The sequence below is a fragment of the Polyodon spathula genome, chromosome 15 (assembly GCF_017654505.1).
Source record: "Polyodon spathula isolate WHYD16114869_AA chromosome 15, ASM1765450v1, whole genome shotgun sequence".
In the NCBI taxonomy this organism is placed as follows: domain Eukaryota; kingdom Metazoa; phylum Chordata; class Actinopteri; order Acipenseriformes; family Polyodontidae; genus Polyodon; species Polyodon spathula.
Genome location: NC_054548.1, coordinates 12,682,554 through 12,707,607, shown reverse-complemented (window position 1 = coordinate 12,707,607; position 25,054 = coordinate 12,682,554). Strand labels below are relative to the sequence as shown.

Sequence of the window (25,054 nt, the reverse complement as noted above, 5' to 3'; positions counted from 1 at the left end):
TCATTTAAATATGTTTTGTGGAATAATGTGGTACCAAACCATTGATACAACTGAATATATAAGGTACCGTAATATATTTATTAAGCTCTGTATTTAATTGGTTTATACCCAGAGAGAAAATGTGCATCTCATCCTTTTCATTTCCCTGGGAAATGCTTGAGAATCTAATTTTCTTCTCATTTAACTCTTTTTAATGCCTCAAATGTTGCTCCTAAAACCATGATATGAGAAAGAAAATGAGAAACAAATGAGAATATTTCAGAAATGTAAGCAGTAAAAGAGAAGCAACTTAGAATTACACATGTGAAACAAATTACACAAAAGATAAATACAATTATTAAATGTACCCTCTTATGATTTATTAATTATATATCCCAGTGTCTATCTGAACATGTTCCTATCCACATATTAATAAAGTGTTCTGCAGCTTTTTAACTTAAGAGCTTGATCTCACAAAAAATGGTTTACAATACTTATTATGTGAATATGAACAGCTTCAGATAAACACTAAGCATTGCTCTATCGCAACACTTCTGTGAGTCATTTAAAATCTACCCCATGACCTTTTAGTTCCATCATTATGTTGCTGAGACTTTATTCTGTACAAGCATTCATCAAAATAATTTGTCTTCTGATTAACAGATACTGTTGTGATAGCTCAGGGAAGTTAAATTTTGTGAATGCAAATGAAAGTTTTAAAAGAACAGCTATTGTGTTTTGTTTATATGTTGAAACCACAGCTGCCTTTGTGAACTGCTTGCCTTCTGTATTTGCATCAGTTTATCATTTTAAAGAAAAACACAGCCCATCACTGAAAAGACAGAAACGCAATTGCTGGAAATTAGGCTGGTTATTGTCTAAAATGAATTGAAAGAAGTAGAATGAGAATTAGGATGCCTGATATTTCCTGTAGCCAAGGAATCAGCCTTCTGCTGGTCAGTCTTGCAATTTTAAACAATAATGTTACAGCACAAAGGTACCTTGAAAAAACAATTACTCAAATAAATGAAGTTATCCCTTCAGAAAGAAATTATAAGAGCACTGTTTGGTATGGGTGGGAAAGCTTAATGATCCCTTTCATGATGCTTTTAAAAAAAATATTCATTCATAGGCAAAATGTGTTGGGGGGGGGGGGGGGGGGGGCGCTGTTCTGATATACAAGGGCCTGTCTAAATGGATTTTTTTTATTTAATAATTTATCAGCTTGCATGTGGGGACGGCTCATTTGTATCAACGATGTTCAAACTGTGACTCAAGCAGACAATTTGTCAAATACATTTTTTTCATGACTTCTCGTTGTCATAAAAAGAAGCACAACTTTCGAATATTTAGCTATGATCTGTTGTGATCTGTTCAGAAAGTCAGTTGCTTTGTCTTTCTCACTAATGCTGAGCGAATACATTTAGATTTGTTTTTTTATCAATAGGATTTAGCAACAATAGTGTATGTTCCTTTCCATCTTTGGTATAGCTTCATATAACTATATATTTAGAAATGTAAGATAATTGAGAAATTCTTTCCTTAATCCTGTTTAGGTTCCTGCTTCCAGTTGCCGCAACAGCAGACAATTGCATTTTAACAGCTTACCCTTACCTGGCTCTTCATCGCTCAGACCAGCAGATTGTCCTGAAAAGTGGTAAGTTAAAAATGTACCCAATTCAGTTAATCTGTATTGATGTCATTGGAAACTATGTTGTGTTTCTGAAATGAGAATCCACCCTGTAATCACCCTGTACTCAAACTGTTCCTTTCAATAGCCCTCTTGTCTATGCCTACTTGTCATTTTTTTGGTTTGGTCCTCTTCCCCTGCCTCCACCTTGTAGCACGCCTTGTCTTGGGGGAAGGTGGCCGAGTGCCTTGTCATGGGGGAAGGTGGCCCAAACATTTATAACTAATATATTTCAGTGTATTCAAAGATAATTTATGTTAATCTGTCCATATCTTACCCTAGCTACACTTTCTAAATCAACACGCTTTGAAACCCCTTCAGTCACATTAGTTAGATGTTAATAATGGTGCCTTTGTTTTTTGGCAGATCATGGGATTTCTACATCCTGTATTCAAAACATTTTTTTCAACAAGCCGAACAAGATTACCACCTACTGTTTAACACGTACATCTCAGTTTCAATTGCAAAGGGCACAAATAAATACTTAATGTTTTCTAATTTTGCATCAGCAGTCTACTCTGATTTACCTTTTTCGGTCTTTAATCATCTCCAGGTTAGACAGCTGCTGTTGATTGTGAATTGTGCTTCAAATGTTTTATTTTATTTTATTACTTTATAGGACAGCTAAATGGTGCCAGTGGCAAACCCCAGAGCACTGGAGAAGCTATTCTACATCCATGTTACACCCCTGGAACCCACTCTTCTAGTACTTCCTCCAGCTCAACATTTATAGTCACAAGCTCCACCTGTGAGGAATCATTTTCAGGTACTACATGGATTGTTTTCTTAATTTAATATCAGCAGAGCTTCTGTTATCACTATCAATATTAAACACTGGTTTTAATGGGTGAAATTTTAGTAGCTAAGTAATATATATATATATATATATATATATATATATATATATATATATATATATACACACACTGCTGTGAGGATGAAGGGCGAACATTTCCTGAATAAATTAAACTGCCCATGTTTATATATCCTAAGAGGGCCTTCAAATTTAGGGAGAGGAGAACTGTGGCAAGTCCAAGTTGTGTGATTATTTTTCAGATACACTAGAAGAAAATCAATCTGGAAAAGGAAGAAATAAGACAGATGAGAATGACCCACAAGGCAGGAAAAACACACTCGGATTTCCAACCTTTCCAGCAGAGGACTCAGAGGAAGGACACTTCTACCATGGGATTTTAAAGGCTGTACAAAAATGGTTTAGCCTCTACGGCTGGCCTAAAGGTTCTCACCCCATTTCTGTTCCGCAGTCATTGAGAAGGTAAGTCTGTGTTATGGTCACAACATTGCAAGTAAAGAACATTTAGATCTATTCCGTTTGCAAGCACAGATTAAATAATCAAAGATCTTATTAAACATTTTAACACCCCCTTTTTTTGTTTGTTAGTGCTGTATGTAAAGTTCAGACATCAACCTCACCAAATAGAAAGACTTCTTATCAAGTCAGCCATGGAAAGGACACAAAAACCGTTTATGACATGCTGTTCCACCTGAGTGGCCAGATGTTACCGGGAATCACTGCAAGCCAGTCTTTGCCCTGTGACCTCAATGAGCGTGTTCTACAGCTTCATTGGCAACATTCTACCCTGCTTACCTTTCTAAAGTAAGTACGCACTTCAAGGTTAGAGTACTTATAAAAGCCAGATACATGCCTTAATTAAATATGTAGCTTTCTATTAATTTCATATGAACAAAGTCAAGTCTAAGTACTATCTTATTTAAATAATTAAAATATGAACTTACCTGTTTTGTTCCTATTTTTATTTAATGTTTTAGTTAAATAATCTAACGCGGCTAACATGCACTGTTGGATGTTTTTTTTTTACCCAGATGTAGATTAAGTGTTTCTGCTCAGATTTATATTTAAATTAGTTGTTGTGAAGGGCAGAGGCTAAGTCTGTTCACCTGTGTAACCAGGATTCTTTGTTAATCAAGGCCTTAAACTGTGGATAGACCCCCTGCTGTTTAGAGCTATTGGAATAGGGGGCTGCCGAGAGAACGGGGATAAAAACAATAACTGGGCATTCCAAATTGGGGAGAAAACTGGGGTAAAAACCATTGGCAATGACTAAATGTTCATATTTTTTTTTAAAAAAGATCAATGGAATGCACCCAAACTTTTAAATGTTTCTGTCCACTGAAGAAAGCCATCTTTCTGTAGAAATAGATGCACAGATGCTGTGGATTTAAATATAATCTTACTTTGCTAGTTGTGATGAGGCTTGGATGGTTGAGAATACTCCATTATACAAGGTCAAATCCACAAAAATAGTATATATGTGATGAAAGTGGAAACAAAGTGTATACTCAGAACTGTCCTCTTAAACAGCAAATTGCTTTATCCATATAAATACCTGAAATACTTATTCTGAATGTTGAGTATAGTTCAGTGTGATTCACAAATAGTAAAATGGGCTCTCTCATGTGCAAACTTCAAAGCTGCTGGAGAAATAAAGAAATCAGCATTGCTCTTTTAATTATTATTTTTATTAATTAGATATTTCCAAGCCTGTCCTGCCATGTAAACTACAGATCTGTGTAAAATAAAGGCTTACCTCTTATAAAAGTTTACCACAGTACATTTGTCAGTAATTTTGGTTTGCCATGCTTTTTAATACACTTTACTATACCTCTGGAGTTTACAATGCTTACCTACTCTATGCTTTATTACACTTTGCTATGCTTTTACTATAGGAAACTTTTAAAAGGGACACTCCTTTTAAAATCCCATGTGGTTTCACATAGTTTCTCTATGTACTATATTCATACCGTGATATTAACAGTCAGAAATTAAAATATATATATATATATACAGTGGCTTGCGAAAGTATTGACCCCCCTTGGCATTTTTCCTATTTTGTTGCCTTACAACCTGGAATTAAAATTGATTTTTGGGGGGTTTATATCATTTGATCTGGTGTACAGCAATCTTTAAGTCATACCACAGATTCTCAATTAGATTGAGGTCTGGGCTTTGACTAGGCCATTCCAAGACATTTAAACGTTTCCCCCTTAAACCACTTGAGTGTTGCTTTAGCAGTGTGCTTAGGGTCATTGTCCTGCTGGAAGGTGAACCTCTGTCCCAGTCTCAAATCTCTGGAAGACTGAAACAGGTTTCCCTCAAGAATTTCCCTGTATTTAGCGCCATCCATCATTCCTTCAATTCTGACCAGTTTCCCAGTCCCTGTCAATGAAAAACATCCCCACAGCATGATGCTGCCACCACCATGCTTCACTGTGGGGATGGTGTTCTCGGGGTGATGAGAGGTGTTGGGTTTGCGCCAGACATAGCGTTTTCCTTGATGGCCAAAAAGCTCAATTTTAGTCTTATCTGACCAGAGTACCTTCTTCGATATGTTTGGGGAGTCTCCCACTTGCCTTTTGGCAAACACCAAACACCAAAGCTTATTTTTTTCTTTAAGCAATGGCTTTTTTCTGGCCACTCTTCCGTAAAGCCCAGCTCTGTGGAGTGTACGGCTTAAAGTAGTCCTATGGACAGATACTCCAATCTCCGCTGTGGAGCTTTGCAGCTCCTTCAGGGTTATCTTTGGTCTTTTTGTTGCCTCTCTGATTATTGCCCTCCGTGCCTGGTCCGTGAGTTTTGGTGGGCGGCCCTCTCTTGCCAGGTTTGTTTTGCTGCCATATTCTTTCCATTTTTTAATAATGGCTTTAATGGAGCTCCGTGGGATGTTCAAAGTTTCGGATATTTTTTTATAACCCAACCCTGATCTGTACTTCTCCACAACTTTGTCCCTGACCTGTTTGAAGAGCTCCTTGGTCTTCATGGTGCCGCTTGCTTGGTGGTGCCCCTTGCTTAGTGGTGTTGCAGACTCTGGGGCCTTTCAGAACAGGTGTATAAATACTGAGATCATGTGACAGATCATGTGACACTTAGATTGCACACAGGTGGACTTTATTTAACTAACTATGTGACTTCTGAAGGTAATTGGTTGCACCAGATCTTATTTAGAGGCTTAATAGCAAAGGGGGTGAATACATATACACGCACCACTTTTCCATTATTTATTTTTTAGAATTTTTTTAAACAAATTATTTTTTTCATTTCACTTCACCAATTTGGACTATTTTGTGTATGTCCATTACATGAAATCCAAATAAAAATCAATTTTAATTCCAGGTTGTAAGGCAACAAAATAGGAAAAATGCCAAGGGGGGTCAATACTTTCGCAAGCCACTGTGTGTGTGTGTATATATATATATATATATATATATATATATATATATATATATATATATATATATAGAGAGAGAGAGAGAGAGAGAGAGAGAGAGAGAGAGAGAGAGAGAGAGAGAGAGAGAGAGAGAGAGAGTAATATTTGTGTTGTAGGAACCATTTATTTCCTCACAAATACTAATTTTCTGCCATTTTTTTCTACTGTCAGGGCACAAGGGTCCAGTCTCGCTTACATAAGGCCAGAGTTCTTGCTTGCGCCTGAGGATTTTAGACACTGGATTGGTCTACAGGTAACAGATTTTGGGGTAATTGAATATATTGTGTTTTTTTAATGTGATGTTGTCACCCATCCCTCCAAAAGCTGAAATGCTAAGATTGGAACTCAATGTATTTTTTATATAAATGAAGACAACATGTGTTGTTTGTCCCAGGGCCACTCTTACTTTCCTGATCTAATGTTTGTATTTCTATACTAAGAAGCGTTTTGTATGGGCCAGGGATGAAAATAAGACTCCTATTGCATAGCAGTTTCACCCATTCCAGCTTTTTACTACAAGCTTGATTAGCCTGTGTACTATATGAAAGATTGCCATGGAAATATGACACCACATTTTTAACATTTTACCTGGTGTTAAAATACTATTGGAAGTTATGCAACATTTAAATGTTTCCTTACTAAGGCTCAGTTAGGTCAGCTGCAGAAAGATGAAGCAAAGGGCACAGTCAAGCCTCAGGATATCAGTCTTGCTGGACTGGATGCTATTTCATTTGAGTCATTGAGCAAACGTGCATGGACAGATGTGTTGCTACAGATTTACAAAGTAAGTAATACTCATCTGGATTATTGACATTGGGTTAATTATAGCTTTTGTGTCATTAGTTGTCTTTTTGTCATAATTAAAGTGTTCTTAGTACATCTGAACAGTAGATTTGTTCAGATGTTTCATCTTACCTTTTACAATGTTTGCAATTATTTTGAGTTGAATGCCGGCTGCCCAATGTGTTTGATTTCCTCATCTGTGGTCATAGAAAATGGTGTGGTTATTTTTTTTTTTTTTTTTTTTTTTTTTTTTTTTTTTTTAAAGGTGTTGGTACTTTCTCGTGTTTCAACAAATGACCCCAGCAATCTGTTTGTATCAGAAAATGTGGAACACATTCCAAAAATTAATCCTGACCCTCTATCCAGCAATATTTACTCAACATCTGAGCGAAAGCTTCTCACCTGGCTGAACTTCAATTATGAAAAAATGAGAAGCATAGTGTGGAGAGACTGCAGCACCCAAGGTACTAAAATTGTCACAATCTATACAAGGAATTGATGGCTGCCAGGTCCATTAGAGATAACAACAGGCTTTTGTATATGTAAAAAAAAAAAAAAAGAAGTAATATTGTAGGTTATATTCAAAATAAAAACATGTATTGTAAATGGCGGTTCTAACTTTTACATGTTCCAGTAACACACACACACACACACACACACACACACACAAATATAAATTCTAAGTAGTAAAATTATATTTTATATAGTTTTGTGTGTGTGTGTTGGAAGGTTAACCAGACAAACAAGTAGCTAATGTGCGGCATAATTCAGAATGTGCATGAAAACATGTGAATTGATTTCTCTTGTTAAATGTTTTTATCTTCATGGCAACATATGAAGCTCTCCTCACGATATTCAGAGTCACTGTTTTCCTACTTAGTAAGCAGACAGAGACATTTAAATCTCTCCTAAATGACTTTGCATTGAGTGATCTGCATTGGTACGTGAATCAGAGTAGCATAGCAACGCATTTCCTGAAACAGATATTAATTGAATTCTTAAAGGAGAGTAGAAAAGTTGGGGTAAAACACTGAAAATCAGAAGCCCTAGTTATAACTGACGCCTGCAAGCATTAATGTATTAACAACTCAGTATGGCCATCATCCTTGGGATCATTTAAAAAATGTTCCTCTCATCTTGACAAATAGTTGTTTTTTTATATCGGCAGTGTACAATGGCCAAGTGAATTTATGCCTGTGCCTCTTTAAAATAAAAAATAATAAAAAAAAAACATGTGAAACAATAGGACCTTTGTATTACAGCACTGAAATAGGTACAAAACACTAATAGAAAACCGTCTGTATTTCAGTTGATATGTGCACATAGTATTCATGTAATGGGCTCATACTTTATACATGTGTTTTGTTTTCATGTGGTTACTCTCAACTTATGTTTTTAGTTTTTCTCCCTTTGATAACTACCTGTGGTGCTTATCCAGATTAACTCTATCAATGTTGTTCATGATAAACTGGGCAATCTCAATCGCAAATGGCCTGGTGTCAAAGCCTGGCTACACACAATCGCTCTTAATTTCTAACTTACTGCCTTTTGAAATACTGGGATAGCAGCAAGGTTGGAATCTCAAATGATCAATGTTAGAAAGAGACACTTAACTATGTCATCAAAAATCTAATTTCATTGTAATTTAGTTTGACTGGATCGGCTATTAGGTAATGGCCTTTGTAAGCCCCATATCTGCCTGCAACAAAAATTGTTATAATAGATGGATTGTTAGAACAGGTTCAGCATAAATCATATCCAATTACAAAAAAAAAAAAAGATGTAATAGTGATGTCAATATGAAATAGTGTAGATCAGTGTATCCAAGCAATAAACTAGTTATTTTAAGAACATAATCATTTTGGTTTAAAAATAAACCTATGCAAATCTCTTCTGGAGTTCATGCCGCAAAGCATTGCTATATATATATATATATATATATATATATATATATATATATATATATATATATATATTTCAATTGTAATACATTGTTTTCAGAAACATTTTTGAAAGTGAAACAGTTTCAAAAAACTGAAAATACTTTATGAAATGTCGCGTTTTGATAATAGAACACACACACTGTTTTTTATTTATTTATTTATTTATTTATTTGTTTGTAATTAAAATGTCTGCAAAGTGTACTTGTACAGTAAGGACTTGAGAAATAAGCGAACCCCATTACTGCCACCTGAATATCATCCGTGTTCTACCTTTTAACAACATGTTGGAGTGCTTATTTTAAAAGTAGCCTTTGACCAGGTTGCATTCACTTACTGGTTTTATGAATTTACGATTAAATCCTCAATAGAACAGGCTATTAATATAGCCTGACATTGTTATAGCAAATCAAACCCAATTGATACCTCATTGCTGTACTATTCTCTCGTGAGTTCTTTTAAAGAGGCATTGTAAATACAGTACAGTACATTCATGGTATATTTGTTACTGTGAACTTAAGTCATTGCTTTAGTTTTTCTTTTTGCTTAATTATAGAACAAGGAGCTCTGTTTCTTGTCCTCATCAGAAAAAAATATATACATGTGTTAAATCTCAAAGTGTTGCATCAAATACTTCCTCATGTTTATGGAGATGAAGACCCGCAACAAAAAGCCATACTGTAGAATGTGAATAAAAGATTCAAACACCTCCACAAAATAGCCTAAACCTTTATCGTCAATGTATGTTTGAGTATACAGTATGTTTACTAATAGCTTTACTTCAGAATGTTTTAGGTTAAGTTAGTCCTGTACTAAATCTTAACCTTCACAGGGGCCATTCTCAAATGAAGGGACAATAGTAATAACACTGCCTCATCGTTGCCTACTTTTTTTGCAAATTGGAACAAAATGAAGGAACAAAATGAAGCATGCGTCCAGTAAATACTCTTGAAATAATTTTTAGCTCAGCAAAATAATAAACATTGATGTGCCTCACGTCTTAAAATTTAAGCATGAATTCAACCATTAAATAATGACAAGGGCAGCAAGTTTTATGCACTTCAGAACCCATTTGCCACATGCTTAAATTATTTAATTTGTTTGAGTTATTATAATGGTTCCCCATTAAATTGGACCTTGCTACCCTCCAAAATAGACAGATAACACTGAGCTAGCATCATATGTTAAACTTGTCACATACCTATTCCGTAGAGAGTTTGAGTGAGTTTAACTGGCTAGTTTTCAAGATTCATTTACTGTTTTTTTATTTTTTTATTTAGCCATGTCATTTCACTGCATTCAGTTTCCTTTTGTTGCTGTATAAGTATGTATCAATCTGTCAGTAATTTGTCGTGCTGCAATTATTTTGCTGTAGTTTCAGTGTTCTGCTGAGTGATGTACTGCGTCTTATCTGGTTATTTTGTTAATCCAGAAGGTATGCATTTGTCATCATATAACAAGTATGCCCAAAAGAAGAACAAAGCCAAAATAAACCAAACAAATCGTTTAATCGCTCAGTGTATTTAAAAGCATGTTATGTAGATTCCTGTCCTGACTGAATTAAATGTAGCTTGCTTCTAACTTAAGTGTTTTTCATGTTGAACAGGTGACATACCTCCAGGACGCTGGATAATAAACTTTGACCTAGACCTTTTGGATGGCCTGGTACTAGCAGCGGTTTTGGCAGCATACTGCCCCTTTCTGGTGGGTAGTTTAGTTCATTGAGTTTATTATTCTTACTATTCATTCATTATTCAGAAAGAAACTGACATATCTAAATGACAATATCAACAATTATTTCTATATGCGGTGTATCATATATTTTACTTACTGCTGTGTTTTCTTTATTCTTGGTTGTTGTTACGAAACACAAGTTTTTTAAAAGTAAAAACTGATGTATTTACAAAATTCTGTTAGTTGACCCCCTCAGGAGGGTGAAACACAATTAGAGACTGTTAAACAGGTGTATATATTGTTATTCGCTTCTTCAATTTTTGCTTTCCTTCTGTTTTGCTTTTTTAAAGCTAGACATTCTATTTGACTGTTCCAAGGCCATCTGTTGTAGTTCCCTACAATGTTGCTCTGTGATTGTTTGATGAAAGTTCTGAGGTTTCTAGTACAAAATGACATCATTTAGTCATACGATTGTTGCTGAAATCAACAAATACATTCGGCTGTTAGTGTGGAAGACTTTTTCTACATTTTTTAAACTTTTTGTTTTTAACCTAAAGCGTATTATTGTATTAAATACCATTATTGTATGTTTCAGATTTCAACTCACTTTTTGAACATGTACACCAGTCCCACCAGTCTAGAGCAGTGCTTGCACAACAGTCTGGTGCTGGTAAATGCATTCCGAGCCATCGGCCTTGATATTGATATACAGGTACAATTTATCTCTTTTGTAGCAGGGCAAGTGTGCAGTTACATGTAGGGGAATCACATTGCACCTTTTAGCAGCAGTTTCTGCAGCTGCATTTTCTACTTTATTGCATTTCTAAACAAAGGTGTAAATCTGTACAAGGTTTGAAAAGAATGTTGCTTCCAAAACAAAATATTGATTTGGATGATGAGACTTTTCTAACTGTAATATAAAGAAATCAGGGTGGTAAAACTGATACTGATATGTATGGAGGTAACTCCCCCAGGCAATACAATGATTCATGTTGCTTAAATCATGTAGTAAAATATATCTTGTTTTTTTAAGCAGCAGTGATCTACCAGAGTATTTGTTAAATTGATTAAGCTAAAAAGTGTTTCTTATATGTTTTATCTTCAAAATTATTAATTGAGCATTTAATATTATGGCCAAAGGTATATTACAATATAGAATTAATGAAATCCATTGACAAATATGGTATAAGTGGCACAGAGCATTCTATTTCTTCTAAATAGGTTTAAAGGATAGATGTTTATTTCATTTTAAGCTAATGAATATGACTCGCACCATGCTGTTCATGCCCACACTCTAAAACACGTTTCTTCTGACCTTTTGTGAAAATGTGATGAAAATCTTAATTGTGGTGGAAGTTCTTCAGTTAGAGCACAGATATCATAATGTCTGCCACTGCAGAGATAAAGAAAAAAGTACAGATGGTTTAAGTCTTAAGAGTTTTATTATTGAGAAGGCCATTCATCTATCTATCTATCTATCTATCTATCTATCTATCTATCTATCTATCTATATACGTGATCAAAATATTTTTTTTAGAAAAACAATAATACAGTAGTAAACAATAATACAGTAGTGGTTAGCCCCTAACCCTAACCATTGCTTAGTACCTCTCACTAACAGTGGATTATCATTTGGACAGGCTACAGACATTTCTGATCCTAACGCTGTCATGCTGCTTATGCTGTGTGTTTACCTGTATGAAAGGCTGCCCCAGTATCTTCCAAGGAAAACAGTTGATTTTTTTGGGAGCTTACATGCTGTAACCGTGAGACAGGTGGGTGATGCTGGGTATTGATTTTCTCTATGCCTTGTCTAAAGCTAAACAAGTCATGTATCAACAAGTAATTGGTTCAGATGTCTTATTAAGATGTAGGTAATTATATGCAAGTAAGGTATTTTTTTTTAAAGATCAAACCCTGCCAAATATAAAATGCAGTACTGTATGTTATGAATTCTAATTTAAAAATCATGTCATTTTATAGTGAGTTTTCAGAAAAAAAAAAAAAACATTTTTAAAAATATGTAAAAAATATGGTATCATGTAAATAGATTCAAAAGACTTAAAATAATAGATAGAACAGATAACGTAAATGTAATCTGCTTTGAATTCTGTTGATCATCCTGCAACAGCTCATGTTAGCAGAATTCCCTAGATAGAAAAGATAGAATTTGAGAATGTCTTCATTTTTTTATATTAAATAATAAAATAAGAGATTTGTTTTGTTTGTAGGTTCGTCTTAAAAATTCAAGTTCAAAACCTTTAGTGTACAATGCCACAATAGTAGGGAGAGAGTCTGCAGATTTCTCATTGCCAAAGGGGAATATTGTGACTGTTCTGCCAAAGTAAGTGCCCTTTTCAAAGCATTCATTCTGTTTCTATATCAGATTGAAAGATAACAGGCCCAATTTACAAAGCATTAACACCTGCATTATTTAGGGTCTGTTTTGGTAGATAAATGGATTAAAGTTTTGTTTGCATAAAACAGTTCTAGACTATTGTTAAAGAGACTAAGAACCATTTCATGAATATCACAGTATTTTATCTAACAAAACAGACTTAAAAAAAAAAAAAAAAAAAAAAAAAAACTCTTTGTGAACATGGCCCGATCTCACTTATTCTAAATAAAAATACATACCCTTTTCCTGTTGAAATTTCTCAATGATTTTGTTTAAATGTGTTGTGTGTGTGTGTGTGTGTGTATATATATATATATATATATATATATATATATATATATATATATATATATATATATATATATATATATATATATATATATATAACTTATACATATATTGTTGATCTTTCACTATCCTTTGTAGTTTCTATAATCTGATTAAATTTGTTTTGTTGGTGGTGGGGGGAGGGCTCTATTCTTTCATTTATTAACTATTGTCTGTAAAGATTCAGCACAGCAGGGCTATTCATATTGCCCCTGCACCAGTCTTATGGCAGGTGTTACACTATTACCTGGCTGACTGAATCAACCATGATTACTATAGCTACATTCAGTGTGTGGAATAATGTTTCTGACATTTAACCTCTATTAGACCAACCAACTAGAGGTTAATACTGCATACGTAGGTTACCATATCCTAATTTCAAGACTCACAACTTTTTATTAAGGAATACTTAATACAAATTTCACAATTACATGAGTGGTTAGCAAATATACTGTTGAAACTACACAGTAATTAATAAAATTTTATACTCCGAATTAAGGGCAGCTGTGAAGTGCTGCTGTTGAAACATTTCATACTGCCTGTAAACTCTCATATTTGACAATAGAAGCAGCATAGCCGTTACATGTTTGCAGATTTTAATAAACAACCTTCTAGTTGTGTTGACATTACTTTGAACTGACTTTGGGATTGTAAGGCTGGTTCATTGCAAGAGTGTCATAGCTTTCATTGTCAGCGTTTTGTCATTTGTTTTTGTGACAGCCTTTGTCAAAGGAACCCATAACATTAACTTCTTTCTTGTCCTGGAGATTATTTTGTCAGAACTTTTTCAGAGTCCCTGTAATTATATGCTCCTCTGTTATCTGTTGACAGTGGTGTCGATGCTAACACAGTACAATAAGCCAACTTATAACAACCTTTGATTATTCCTAGGTTACATTACTGCTAATAATATTACAACTGACTCCATCTACAGCTAATTGAACTTGTTTCCATGTTGAAATCATTGAGTTGTATTGCTCTTTGTTGAAATACCCATTTTACTGCAGCTGTTATTGAATCGCTTTGCTTACCTTCACAATATTATAATGATCAGATAATTTAAATGGAATTTGCAAGTTGTGTCTGCAGTGGTTATTGCAGATTTTTCTCATACACAGATAATCTAAGTGCTCATGGAAGCATTTTAAACGTTCCTTTCCTTTACTTAGTTTAGCCGTATTATAATAGCCCTCATCTCCTTTTCAAACAGTATAAATTGGATCATTATGTAGAGTCAGAGGTGTGGGTTTTAATATGTGCCACTGTTTAGATAATTCAAATTTACTCCAAGGACACATCAGCAGTTTTATTTTCCACATTCAAACAAAATCTTAGGATATTACCAATACAGTTCAGCAAGAATTGTAAGTAATTAAGGGTGTTCATACTGCTGTTTAGATTCCATTAAATAGATTCCACTGACCTAAAAGATTGATAGCTCAATGTGACATATTCTTTAACTTGAGCCAATGGCTTTTATTCTATCTTCAATTTAGGGTATTGCTTTCTTTAAAATGTTCCTGTTGGTTTTAAAGAAGGTGATTTATCATATTGATCTTTTTTTATGAAAGGATTTATCAAAATGAAGGTGAACATTGATAGTCTTCATTTTTTTTAAAGGGGGCAGACCAATGTAACCGTGGAATTTGCCAGTCGTTTTCTACATCCACTGGAGGCTGTTTTATTGCTTACATCCAGAGCGACGTGTGGGGCAATTGGAGCAACCATGGCATTTTCCCTCAGATCACAAATCAACCATATCACCCCAAGTGTGAGTTTGAAATCAAATATTTATTACACCATACACTGTACTGTATTTTGTTGAGAATGTGTTTTCTGTCCCGATTACATCAGTGCATATTTTTGGAATCGCTGTGGATGAGTTGCACATGGGAATTCATGAAGGAGCTGGTTCATCTGCTTCCAAAGCGACCACCTCCAGTGCGTAAACCGGTGGCAAACTGGTGCTATAGGCCCCAGCAGCCTCAAAAAACGGCACAGATGGCTGCATTCCCTAACAAAGGTGATGTTTGGAGTATTGGTGTTAATGCACCACAGCATCTGGGTGCTTGCTACCTTTCAGACCGGCTATTCTCTGCAATTCAAGCACAGTCCCCCTCCCTTTCTGGGCGTGACTGCAACATTAGTCATGGACCCACAAGACGCTATTGTGGTGTCTCAGGAGGTAGCAGCTCTGCTGCAAAAACGGGCTATTCGCATGATAGACCCCTCCACTTGGAGGAAGGGTTCTACTTCAGGTACTTCCCAGTGGAAGCTGTCCTGGCCCTATTGGGACTCCAAGGCATCAGAGTGCTCAATTATATGGACGACTAGCTAATTTGTGCCCAGTCTCCAGTGCAGGCAGAGGCCCACATGAAACTTATCACTGGCCACCTATAATGGGTGGGCATTACGGTGAATCATACGAAGAGCCAGCTCACACCTCCTCAGACAGCCTCCTCTCTAGGAGTGTGCTTGTGTCCATGCTGTCCACTCTGTCGGACGGCAGAGGGCAGAGAATAGATGCCTGTTTAGAGCTCTTCCAGAAAGTTGTGGGCTTGATGGCAGCAGCTTCCCAGACCCTTCCATTGGGTCTCCTGCATATGTGCCCTGTGTAGGCCTGGTTCAACAGCAGGTTTTTCGGCCCGTGTTGAACCACAACTGCCTATTAACAGTGTTTCATTACTGTCTAAAGGCACTGTCTTGGTGGAAACAGACAGTCCATCTACGCCCCTAACCCTAACTGTAACCCTAATCCTAATCCTTATCCAAACAATAACTGTAACCCAGCCTTAATCCTAAACCTATCCCTAAATCCTTAGAACTGTAACTTCAAAGATCAGAAAGCTCAGACTAAAAGTAAACTTTTCCATAAACCGAGGAAGAGCTTAAATTTTTGAATTTTCACGATGTCCCCGGGCATTAGCAGTTAGTTGTATACATTTTACTATTTCTTAAAATATATCATTATGAATGTCTCTTTTGTATTTTTTTTAGGGTACGATCAAGTGCAAATCTCCATGTTATGAGCTGAAAAAGTTTAACTTGAAAATCACAAACCCATTCAATAAAGATGGTGAATTTAGGTAAGGAAACTTCTGAAAATCCTTTGTTTAATTTTTTAGTTATTTACCAGTCGGTATTTATAACTTAAGTATAAAAAAGCAAATGGGGGCACATAACAGCTACATCACATTTCTTGTGCTTTTATGCATTGTTGATCTACTAATGTACTGCCAGTTTGGTTGACCTGTTTCAACTTTGGGGAATTGCTGTGTCTGAGACTTTCTATTATGTTTCTCTGAAACTGGCTGCAGCTGTAACCTTCGCCAAGTGTAGGACTGAAGTCATTGTATTTTGTATCTTGCTCTTAGTTGTACTGTAATTCTTGATATGTATTTTTTTTATACAACTGTAAGTCGTCCTCGGTAAGGGTATCTGCTAATAAATAAATAAAATAAATAAATAAATAAATAAATAATAATAATAATAATAATAATAATAATAATAATAATGAACTGTACCTTGTAGGGGACATTGGGTGGATAGATACCCAATGAAGATAATTCATGTGTGTAATGGTTTAATTCAGTTAACACTTAAATGCACTAAACAGCTGTAAAAGACCAGAATTACGGCATGGCAGAGGGAAGCCACACCGCAAGCAAAAATGGAGCAGCGATCGCTCTACAAATAAAGAAAGCTAAAAGATTAATTTGCAAGTTTTCACACCACGCAGAATTCAGCAAACGGAATCATGCACAAGGTTTACACACACTTTATTATAGTATATACAGGGTGATTAGAAAGTAAGTTTGCAACATCAACTATGGAGCGTTGATGTGAATTGGTCTGATCCTGTAACCAGCATCACTTATGACAAGCATTAACAATGTTAGCAAAGTGTCCATGCTTCCTGTCAGCGCCCTGTGAAACACTTATACATTACTTACCAAGAAGCCAACCAGCTCCATATACACCTGCCTCATAATCTTAATATATCCCGGACTGTGTGGAGTTATGAGTCGTGTGCTGCGCCAGGATAGCTGGCGATCACATCAAGAATCTTCAGTTTCACATGACACCATTTGTACTTTAATAGAGTGGCATTGCTTCCTATTACAAAAGATATGTGCTATCTGAAACAAAAACACATTGGAAATGTGACTAAAAACACCAAGTTATCAAATGTGCCCAGCCATAAAAGCACAAACCAAGTTTCAAGAAACCATTAGGCACAACTGTCAAAGCAGTGGGGGTTAAGATTGCCCCAATAGTTTCTACTAACTTGTACAAATTGGTATAATTGCAAGAAAGTGCTGCACCCATTGCTGTACCCTTTATCCTTCAAACACAAAATAATTGGAATTTAAGCAAAGGCCAGGCAAATCTATAATTGACTGAGAGGGTGGAATAACCTCAGTGGGTCTGGAATGTAAATAGAAAGTGACAGCATCAATGCCCCCTAAAGTGGGATGTTGGTGTACAATCAAGTGACACAAGAATATTATCGGAGACCACCCTGATTTCATTAACAAGGGTTAAGAACATCACATGTATCAGAAACAAATGAAGGGAGTTTACGAACAAAGAGTTGTAAATAAAAGCCTATATATTGTAGTGGTTCAGTAACTGATGTTTAAACATCAATCTCTCTTTCCTATTGAAGAAGAGACCTTTGAGGTCTTGAAAGCTTGTGAATAATTATTATTTAGATAGTCCAATTAAAGGTATCACATCTCTTTCTCTTTGTTTATCACCTCTTTTATTACAATTTTGCATATTCAGTACAATGAAACTTAAGTTTAAAACACAATAAAGGTCTACATTCCTTATCACAGAGACTAGGCCAGCTGCCTCCACACTTATATGCCAAATTCTATTAACCTGTTATGTTCCTACATCTCAGTCCCTATCCATTTAAATTGGTATTGAAATTAGAAATCACACACAGTACTTTTTTGGTGCTTGGATTTAGAATACATTTAAGCAGGAAATATAAGGACTGACAATTCAAAAGGCACCATTGTGAATACTAACCTGGCTGTCATAAGGTGATAAACATTTTACATAATTTTCCATCCTAAACACCATTTCTGCACCTTACCTCTGCATATTCTAGTTCGGTAAATCCCAGATGTGTGTGGCTATAGTTTTAACATGTATTAAAACGTCCATTAAAGTTACATCATTTTTAATTTTTCTGGTTTAAAAAAGCTTCTGGCTGAGGGTTTTACAAATTCACCTTACTTAATTGGATAGTGGTGAGATTATTTTCTACTGTTCCTTATGTACTAGCAGCTTATCCCCTTCTGTGTTTAAAAGGGTGTTTTAGGTCTTTTTTTGTTCATACTTTCAGATCCTTAAATTCCATAGTTATTTCCTCTTTCGATATGATGCAAAGGAACAGTTGATTGAAACTTTTCATCAACAACAGTTGATGAAAAGTAAACACAGATCTTTGATATGCTTACTCGCAGATAATTTTACTTCTAAAATGAGTATAGTAAAATTCAGTGAAATCGTGATCTATTTATTCGTTGTGACCTTAGAACACATTATTGGGATTATTATACAGAATTGTGTGCCAGACTATTCCTTTTAAGAATTCATTATCGATTTCTGTGTATTGTACTTGCTTTCCGTTTGTTTTTGTGTATGGCATAGTTTGAATGTGAGGAAACCTATCAACCTGTGATTTACTGTGTGCAGCAATATCTTGAGGCATTCCAGAATTGATGATGTCGTGCATATATTTCTCCTGCAGTCAATGTTGCTGCCTGAAAGTAGGATCTCTTTCACACCACCTGAACATCAGCTCCCAAAGATGTAATTTCTTCAAGGGTACTAACTGTGCCTCATGATGAGAATTTTTTCATATTCAACACGATACTGCACGCCAATTTGATCATCCCAACAGATCTGCCATCTAGACATGAAAACTGCTCTATCATACATTGGTCACACCTGCATATTAGGTTGCTGTGGCAAGCTGCCACTTACTCCCTAGACCCCAAAATGTGATTTCATTTTAAATTGTACTATTGTCAGATCAGCTTAACCCATTTTTTTAAATTGTTGATATTTTTTCTAAAATGTACATTAAACTTTTGTCTGAGTTTGCAGCACTTGATGGGGTGTTTAGATGATCTGTGATCTGGAATCCTTTTCTATTTCAGTCTTTGGTGTTTTTATTTCTGCCTCAATCTAGTGTAGGTCTTTACAGTAATGTTGGTGTTTTTGCATGGTTTCTTTAATAATTTAGTGGGCATGCGGTCAAACACTATTTTGGGAATACAATGCTTTAGATTTACAATATAGTATTTGTATATTTTTATATTATATAAGTAGGTTATATACTGTATGCTATCATTTGAAATAATGGCTCTTTGTTACACATTGCTTATCTTCTTGTAACATCTGTTCCAATGAGAGAGGACAAGAACTGGAGTTAAATGATACAAATTTGTTTTTTCTTAATTTTTCATTGGTTGTTTGCTGCTTGCACATCACATTCTTGCATGGTACAGAGATATTTTTTTTTAGTGAAGCAGACAATGTCAGTGCTCCAGGAACATATTCACAACATTAATACCACAAATAATGTAATTATATATTCTATTGATATATGCCTGGCATCTAATTTATTGCAAATGCTAAATATGTCTGTGGCCCTAATTAATTATTTGCACTAGTAAGGAAAAGATCATCAATACAGACTATAAGAGACTATCTCTATGTCTCAATTGGTAATGCACATACAGAAGCAGTTTGAGTATAGGTTCTTGGAGCAGAAAACTAGCTTATTAACACATTAAACTGTCCGAAAAAATCAGGATTAAAGACATTAACTGTACAACAATATATTCAGTCAAGAACATTTTTATTCCCAGTGTGCATTTTATGACCTTGCTTGATTTTTCAATGGTATGTATTTAATGGTTTACTTCAAAGAAACATCATATGTATGGATAACCTTTTGTTTTATACCCCCAAAGAGCTTACTGGTTTGAATGCAGAGTTAATATATAATAAGTATTGTATTATGGATGACAATACCACTCTATTTTCCAGGATCAATTTGGTGGAGTCCAAAAACAATCTGACGAAGAATGCAAAACAAGACTCCACGAAGAATCAGGATATAAAATCCAGGTAAGACTTCATTGTTTTGGAATGTGTGAGTCTTGTGTGATCTTGGTTCCATAACAACATTATGGCTCCACCTGCAAAATGTTTTGATTGTTGTAGAATAACATCTGACAGAATTTGTCATTGTGTAGGCTTTCATTTGTATACAGTTTTTATAATGTCAGTTGTTTGGATTCTGTTTTATAAATCATTCAAATATACAATATGTGAGTCAAATCTAAAAACATTCTTAGTGGTTTGGAACTCCTCTTTAGACAATACTATTTTAATGGCAATATATATATATATATATATATATATATATATATATATATATATATATATATATATATATATATATATATGCGTGTGAGTTCTATGAATTTTATTCACCATGCTACAAGGGGGATACATCGAAAATGACATCTTCGGACACTATGTTAGAAAGGGAGGGTTTTATAAATAAAAAATAAGCCATTTATTTTTAAAAGCTTATGCTGCAATAGGATAAATGGACTGCAGCAAACCACTCCACTCCTACTGAATTGTAATCTAGTTGTCACCCTCTTTAAAATACAACAGTTAAGTTACGCATTTACTGCACCACTTTAAAACTACCCCATATCAAACATGTAATTGCAGGTTATATGGTTTAGGGATCATTTTATGTTTCTCAATTGAAGCTTAAAGTTACATTTTTACTAATGAACTCCAGCTGCCAGTCCGAAAGCTCTCCTCTATGTCTCACAATAATACATTCCTGTTTATTTAAATGACTGTACATTATCAAATAGCAGGTTGTGGAAGGGCAGCGTTGCGGTCAAGGCAAGCAGGGGGAATAGCAGAGGCAGGAGACAGGAGATTGCAGTTTGACCAAAAAACAAATGTTCAAACAAAAATCCAAATGCAAAATAAAATCGCACTCAAGCCAAAGCTATTGCGACACACACAACTTACTGCTCTCAGTACTTTGTCTAAACGAGCTAAAAAGGGAGCTGAAATATAGCTCTTTTATACAGGTGTCCATCCCCAAATTGGCAATCTATTTATCAGTTTTGGGGAATGGCCACATTCCACTCAGGTTTAGCAGGGATGGGAGAAAACATACTTTTCAAACTAAACAAACTTTATTCAAACAAAACTAAACACACACACACACACACACACACACACATATATATATATATATATATATATATATATAATGTCCATGTGTAGGTCCTCTGCCCTGCCGCGGGTGTAAATTGATTAATGTTTGCATGGCTTGATAATGAAACAGCTTACCCATGCTACCAAATACAGGATAATACAAACACTCAAGTCTTTTTATAATTATATGTTAATTTGATTGATTTATTTATAGAACACATATAAATGCAATGCTTTAGCGTAATTGGATTAATTTCTAGATCTCATTTTGCATTAATTTAAATCCAGTGAAAGAATAGCACACCTCCAAATTACACAACATTTTTAGTAACGTGCGCATAGTGTCCTTAATTATAAAGTAGTTATAATTATAAATTATAAATGGTTTATAAACATGTACCTTAAATCTAAGAACTATATAATATCTTAATCTTGTGATAATTGCAATAATGCTTGAGACAGTTTTTGTCTGTTAGTATAATATAATTTGATTATTTTTTAATTTACTACATATGGTTATTGAAGAAATATTGTATTATCCCCATGGTGCTCAAAGCCTTAAAAGCTAATGGAACTCTGTGTCTGGTTCATTTAGCACTGTAATCACAATGGGGCAAGACAGCAAAGCTGTCATACAGTAGTAGCTTTGTGGTTACCAGATGCATTCATTAATGCTGTCACACCAGGAAAAAGCACTGAAAGGTTTGGGCTTAATTGTTGTTTTTTTTTTTGTCTGTTTGTTTTTTTTTTTTTTAATTATTGATAAGCCTCACAAAAGAATACAACAAATAAACAATGTGTTTTTTTTTTTTTTTCACATGGCAATATGTGCTTGATATCTGTCTATTTTGACAGAACAGTAGCCATTCGAATTGAATTCCTGTGGCAGGGGTAGGTGTCAGGGTTCGCTAGTGAAATGCATTGTTTATCCCTTGTGCAACTAGAGCCTTGCTAGTTGCCACTAGAAACTAAAGGAATAGTTTTGTTGAAACACTTTATTTTTTAATAAAAAGGAGCAGGGTAGAATTGTATTGTTTTGTTTTGGTATATAGGTCCTTTTGATACCTCTTTCTTTTAACCTGATATACTGTACTGTCCCTTAATTAAAAGAGCTATATAGTCTTGCAATCTCAGATATATCAAAAGACATTGAAGCAGAAAACACTGGACCTTCATCCTGTATTTTTCAGTTTCTTAAATGGTGCTGTCAACCAGTCCGTGAACAGCATTGTCTCTGTAAGAAAGACAGATGATCAGACTACCAATATTACACCATATCACAGCTGACTTAATTTCATATTCCAGTAAAAGTACAGTAGGCTTTTGGGAGATTGCCTGCACAAGTATGGCATTGTCACATACTGTAGGCTACAGAATATTAAAAAACATGTAGAGTATATCTATAAGAATAAACATGGTGTATATCTGTATGATTTACATATATTTATATTAATTTTGTAATGTGTACTCATTTGAGAATGGACACCAGTAAAATGTAGAGTTGACTATCTATATTTAACAAAAGATTTTCTAAATAATTTATGGACACTGAAAGAGACACAGCAAATACACTTTTTGGAGATTCCTACAGCAAGCAACACATTTCTGAAGAATGGACATGTCTTATTTATTAATAACTGACCAGATTTTATTGCCTGTACTACAATCTTTTCTTACAGTGATAACGATTTCTCAATATGTAAAATATGATACCCTCTATTAACTGATGGACCGCAGGCATGTATCATATTGCTGGTACCAAATGAACAGTATAGATGGAAACTAATCAATACACAATTTATTATGGGTTTAAAAAAGTAAATTAAGCTCTTAGCAAGACAGAATGGATTCAGTTACAGATATATATATATATATATATATATATATATATATATATATATATATATATATATATATATATATATATATATATATATATATACACATATACATATTTTCTCATTCTGGTCTAGGGGGCCCAAGTAAAGGATGCATTTCTTTCTTGTTGTATATTTTAGCTATACTATATTATGATTTTCCACTCAACATATTGAATAATTTTATTTGCCATTTGAATTGAAGCTTTTCTGAATGTCTATATTTCACTTTGTTCTGTTGAATGTTATTTCGAAGAAGGCATTCATTTGTACACAGGAATGAATGCCACATAGCTTGTCCATGGGAGCAAACTGTTTTACCTGTTAAGATGAACCAACAAATAATAAACTATTCTATAGAGGTTATACAATACAAAGCCTTAGGCTGACATGAATAGTTTTTGAGTTTTTAAATTATATCAAGAGTTAATCTTAGCTAGAAAAGGTCATTATGCTATTTTTAAAAAAATCGGAATCTTGGGCAGGTGAATTATTTGACTATTTTACTACAGCTGACACATGTATGTTGTTTTGGCAGCCATTTGAAATCTGTATCAGACTTATCCAGCAGGGACCATATCCATGAGGACAGAGCTAACAGCCAAGATCTGGACAGTGGTAAGTACCTATTATTAAAGGATGTTTAAGTACAGTATATTAAATATCTATACAAAATAAATAATTCAACAATATTATACCGTATACATGTAGAATTAGGAAGGGTTTAACAAGTGTACAACATACAGTGTAAAAAAGTGTGGTCTCTTTAAAAAACACACTGCCTCTATCTAAAAAATGTGTGTGTATGTATGTATGTATATATATATATATATATATATATATATATATATATATATATATATATATATATATATATATATATATATTAAGATAATACAGAATTAGGCACTCAGTCTGTTACAAAGGTCTTGAATAATTCAGAAATGGAACCACGTAAGAGACATTAACTGTATGTGCTTTTATAGAGGGTCTGAAAGGAAAACCTACATGTACATCTTTTAATAACAAGAAACACCTTTAAAACTACGAATAGACCTGTGTACTGTTATTATTTATTTATTTGTAATAACTGTGGCACTATTTATGTATAAATAAATGTTTTGTCTATATACACTTACAAGTTTCAATTTTAGAAGACAAGAGGTTGACATATGTATGCTGTAATGATAACAACTTTATCTGAAATGAGTCAACAGGCAAGTGTAAATGGACTATAAGAGAGGGGCTTCAAGTGTTAGCTAAGGATGATTACTGCAATGAAGGCTTAGATTTCAACTAATATTAAGGAGATTCTGTCTGTTTGTGCCTCAAAGTCTATACTGGTAACTGTTCACTTGCAGTATGGATTTTGTAGTGACATATAAGAAACGTATTACTAAATTTTTTAATTTGTAAAAAGCTATTGGAATGCCTAATGGAGGGGCAAAAGGACATACTTTCTTTAAAAATTATGTCCATATTATTATTATTATTATTATTATTATTATTATTATTATTAAAACGTTTAAGAATATATATAATTACAATGTGTTATGAGTTTGTATTAGGTTAGTATTTTCTCCCAGGGCTGACCTTACCTCTTTGTGGGCCCAACGTGGTGGACAAAAGGGGGGGCCCCCCTTTCAACCACAGTATGAATAGCTAAACAATGGCTTAAGTTGCAGAAGTCTGAAAAATACAGTGTTATACGTCCCCACATGTTCATACAACTATCTAAATAACATACCTGTATTTTTTTCTTTTCATTTTTAACATCTGGTTAGCTTTTTGCACTTATAACTTTAAAATCTGTTTCAAAGCTTTTTTCAAAATAACTGCTGTAGCGCTCTGGGGTTTGA

The 25,054-nt window shown here is 34.5% G+C and overlaps 1 protein-coding gene across 2 annotated transcripts in view; it reads left to right on the top strand.

Annotated features, from left to right (window-relative positions):
- The window catches only part of LOC121327579 (cilia- and flagella-associated protein 47-like), a 135,786-nt gene that overhangs the window by 22,468 nt on the left and 88,264 nt on the right, over positions 1-25,054 (top strand). The window contains exons 27-41 of one of the 2 annotated variants that reach the window (XM_041271684.1): positions 1,536-1,636; positions 2,289-2,435; positions 2,726-2,945; positions 3,072-3,287; positions 6,088-6,184; positions 6,560-6,700; positions 6,965-7,163; positions 10,246-10,343; positions 10,909-11,025; positions 11,954-12,088; positions 12,545-12,657; positions 14,659-14,809; positions 16,036-16,124; positions 20,113-20,193; positions 23,734-23,813. In XM_041271684.1, coding sequence (XP_041127618.1) covers positions 1,536-1,636; positions 2,289-2,435; positions 2,726-2,945; positions 3,072-3,287; positions 6,088-6,184; positions 6,560-6,700; positions 6,965-7,163; positions 10,246-10,343; positions 10,909-11,025; positions 11,954-12,088; positions 12,545-12,657; positions 14,659-14,809; positions 16,036-16,124; positions 20,113-20,193; positions 23,734-23,813 — 1,985 coding nt within the window. The remainder of the gene's footprint in view (positions 1-1,535; positions 1,637-2,288; positions 2,436-2,725; positions 2,946-3,071; positions 3,288-6,087; positions 6,185-6,559; positions 6,701-6,964; positions 7,164-10,245; positions 10,344-10,908; positions 11,026-11,953; positions 12,089-12,544; positions 12,658-14,658; positions 14,810-16,035; positions 16,125-20,112; positions 20,194-23,733; positions 23,814-25,054) is intronic. The other variant, XM_041271683.1, reaches the window with a different exon arrangement.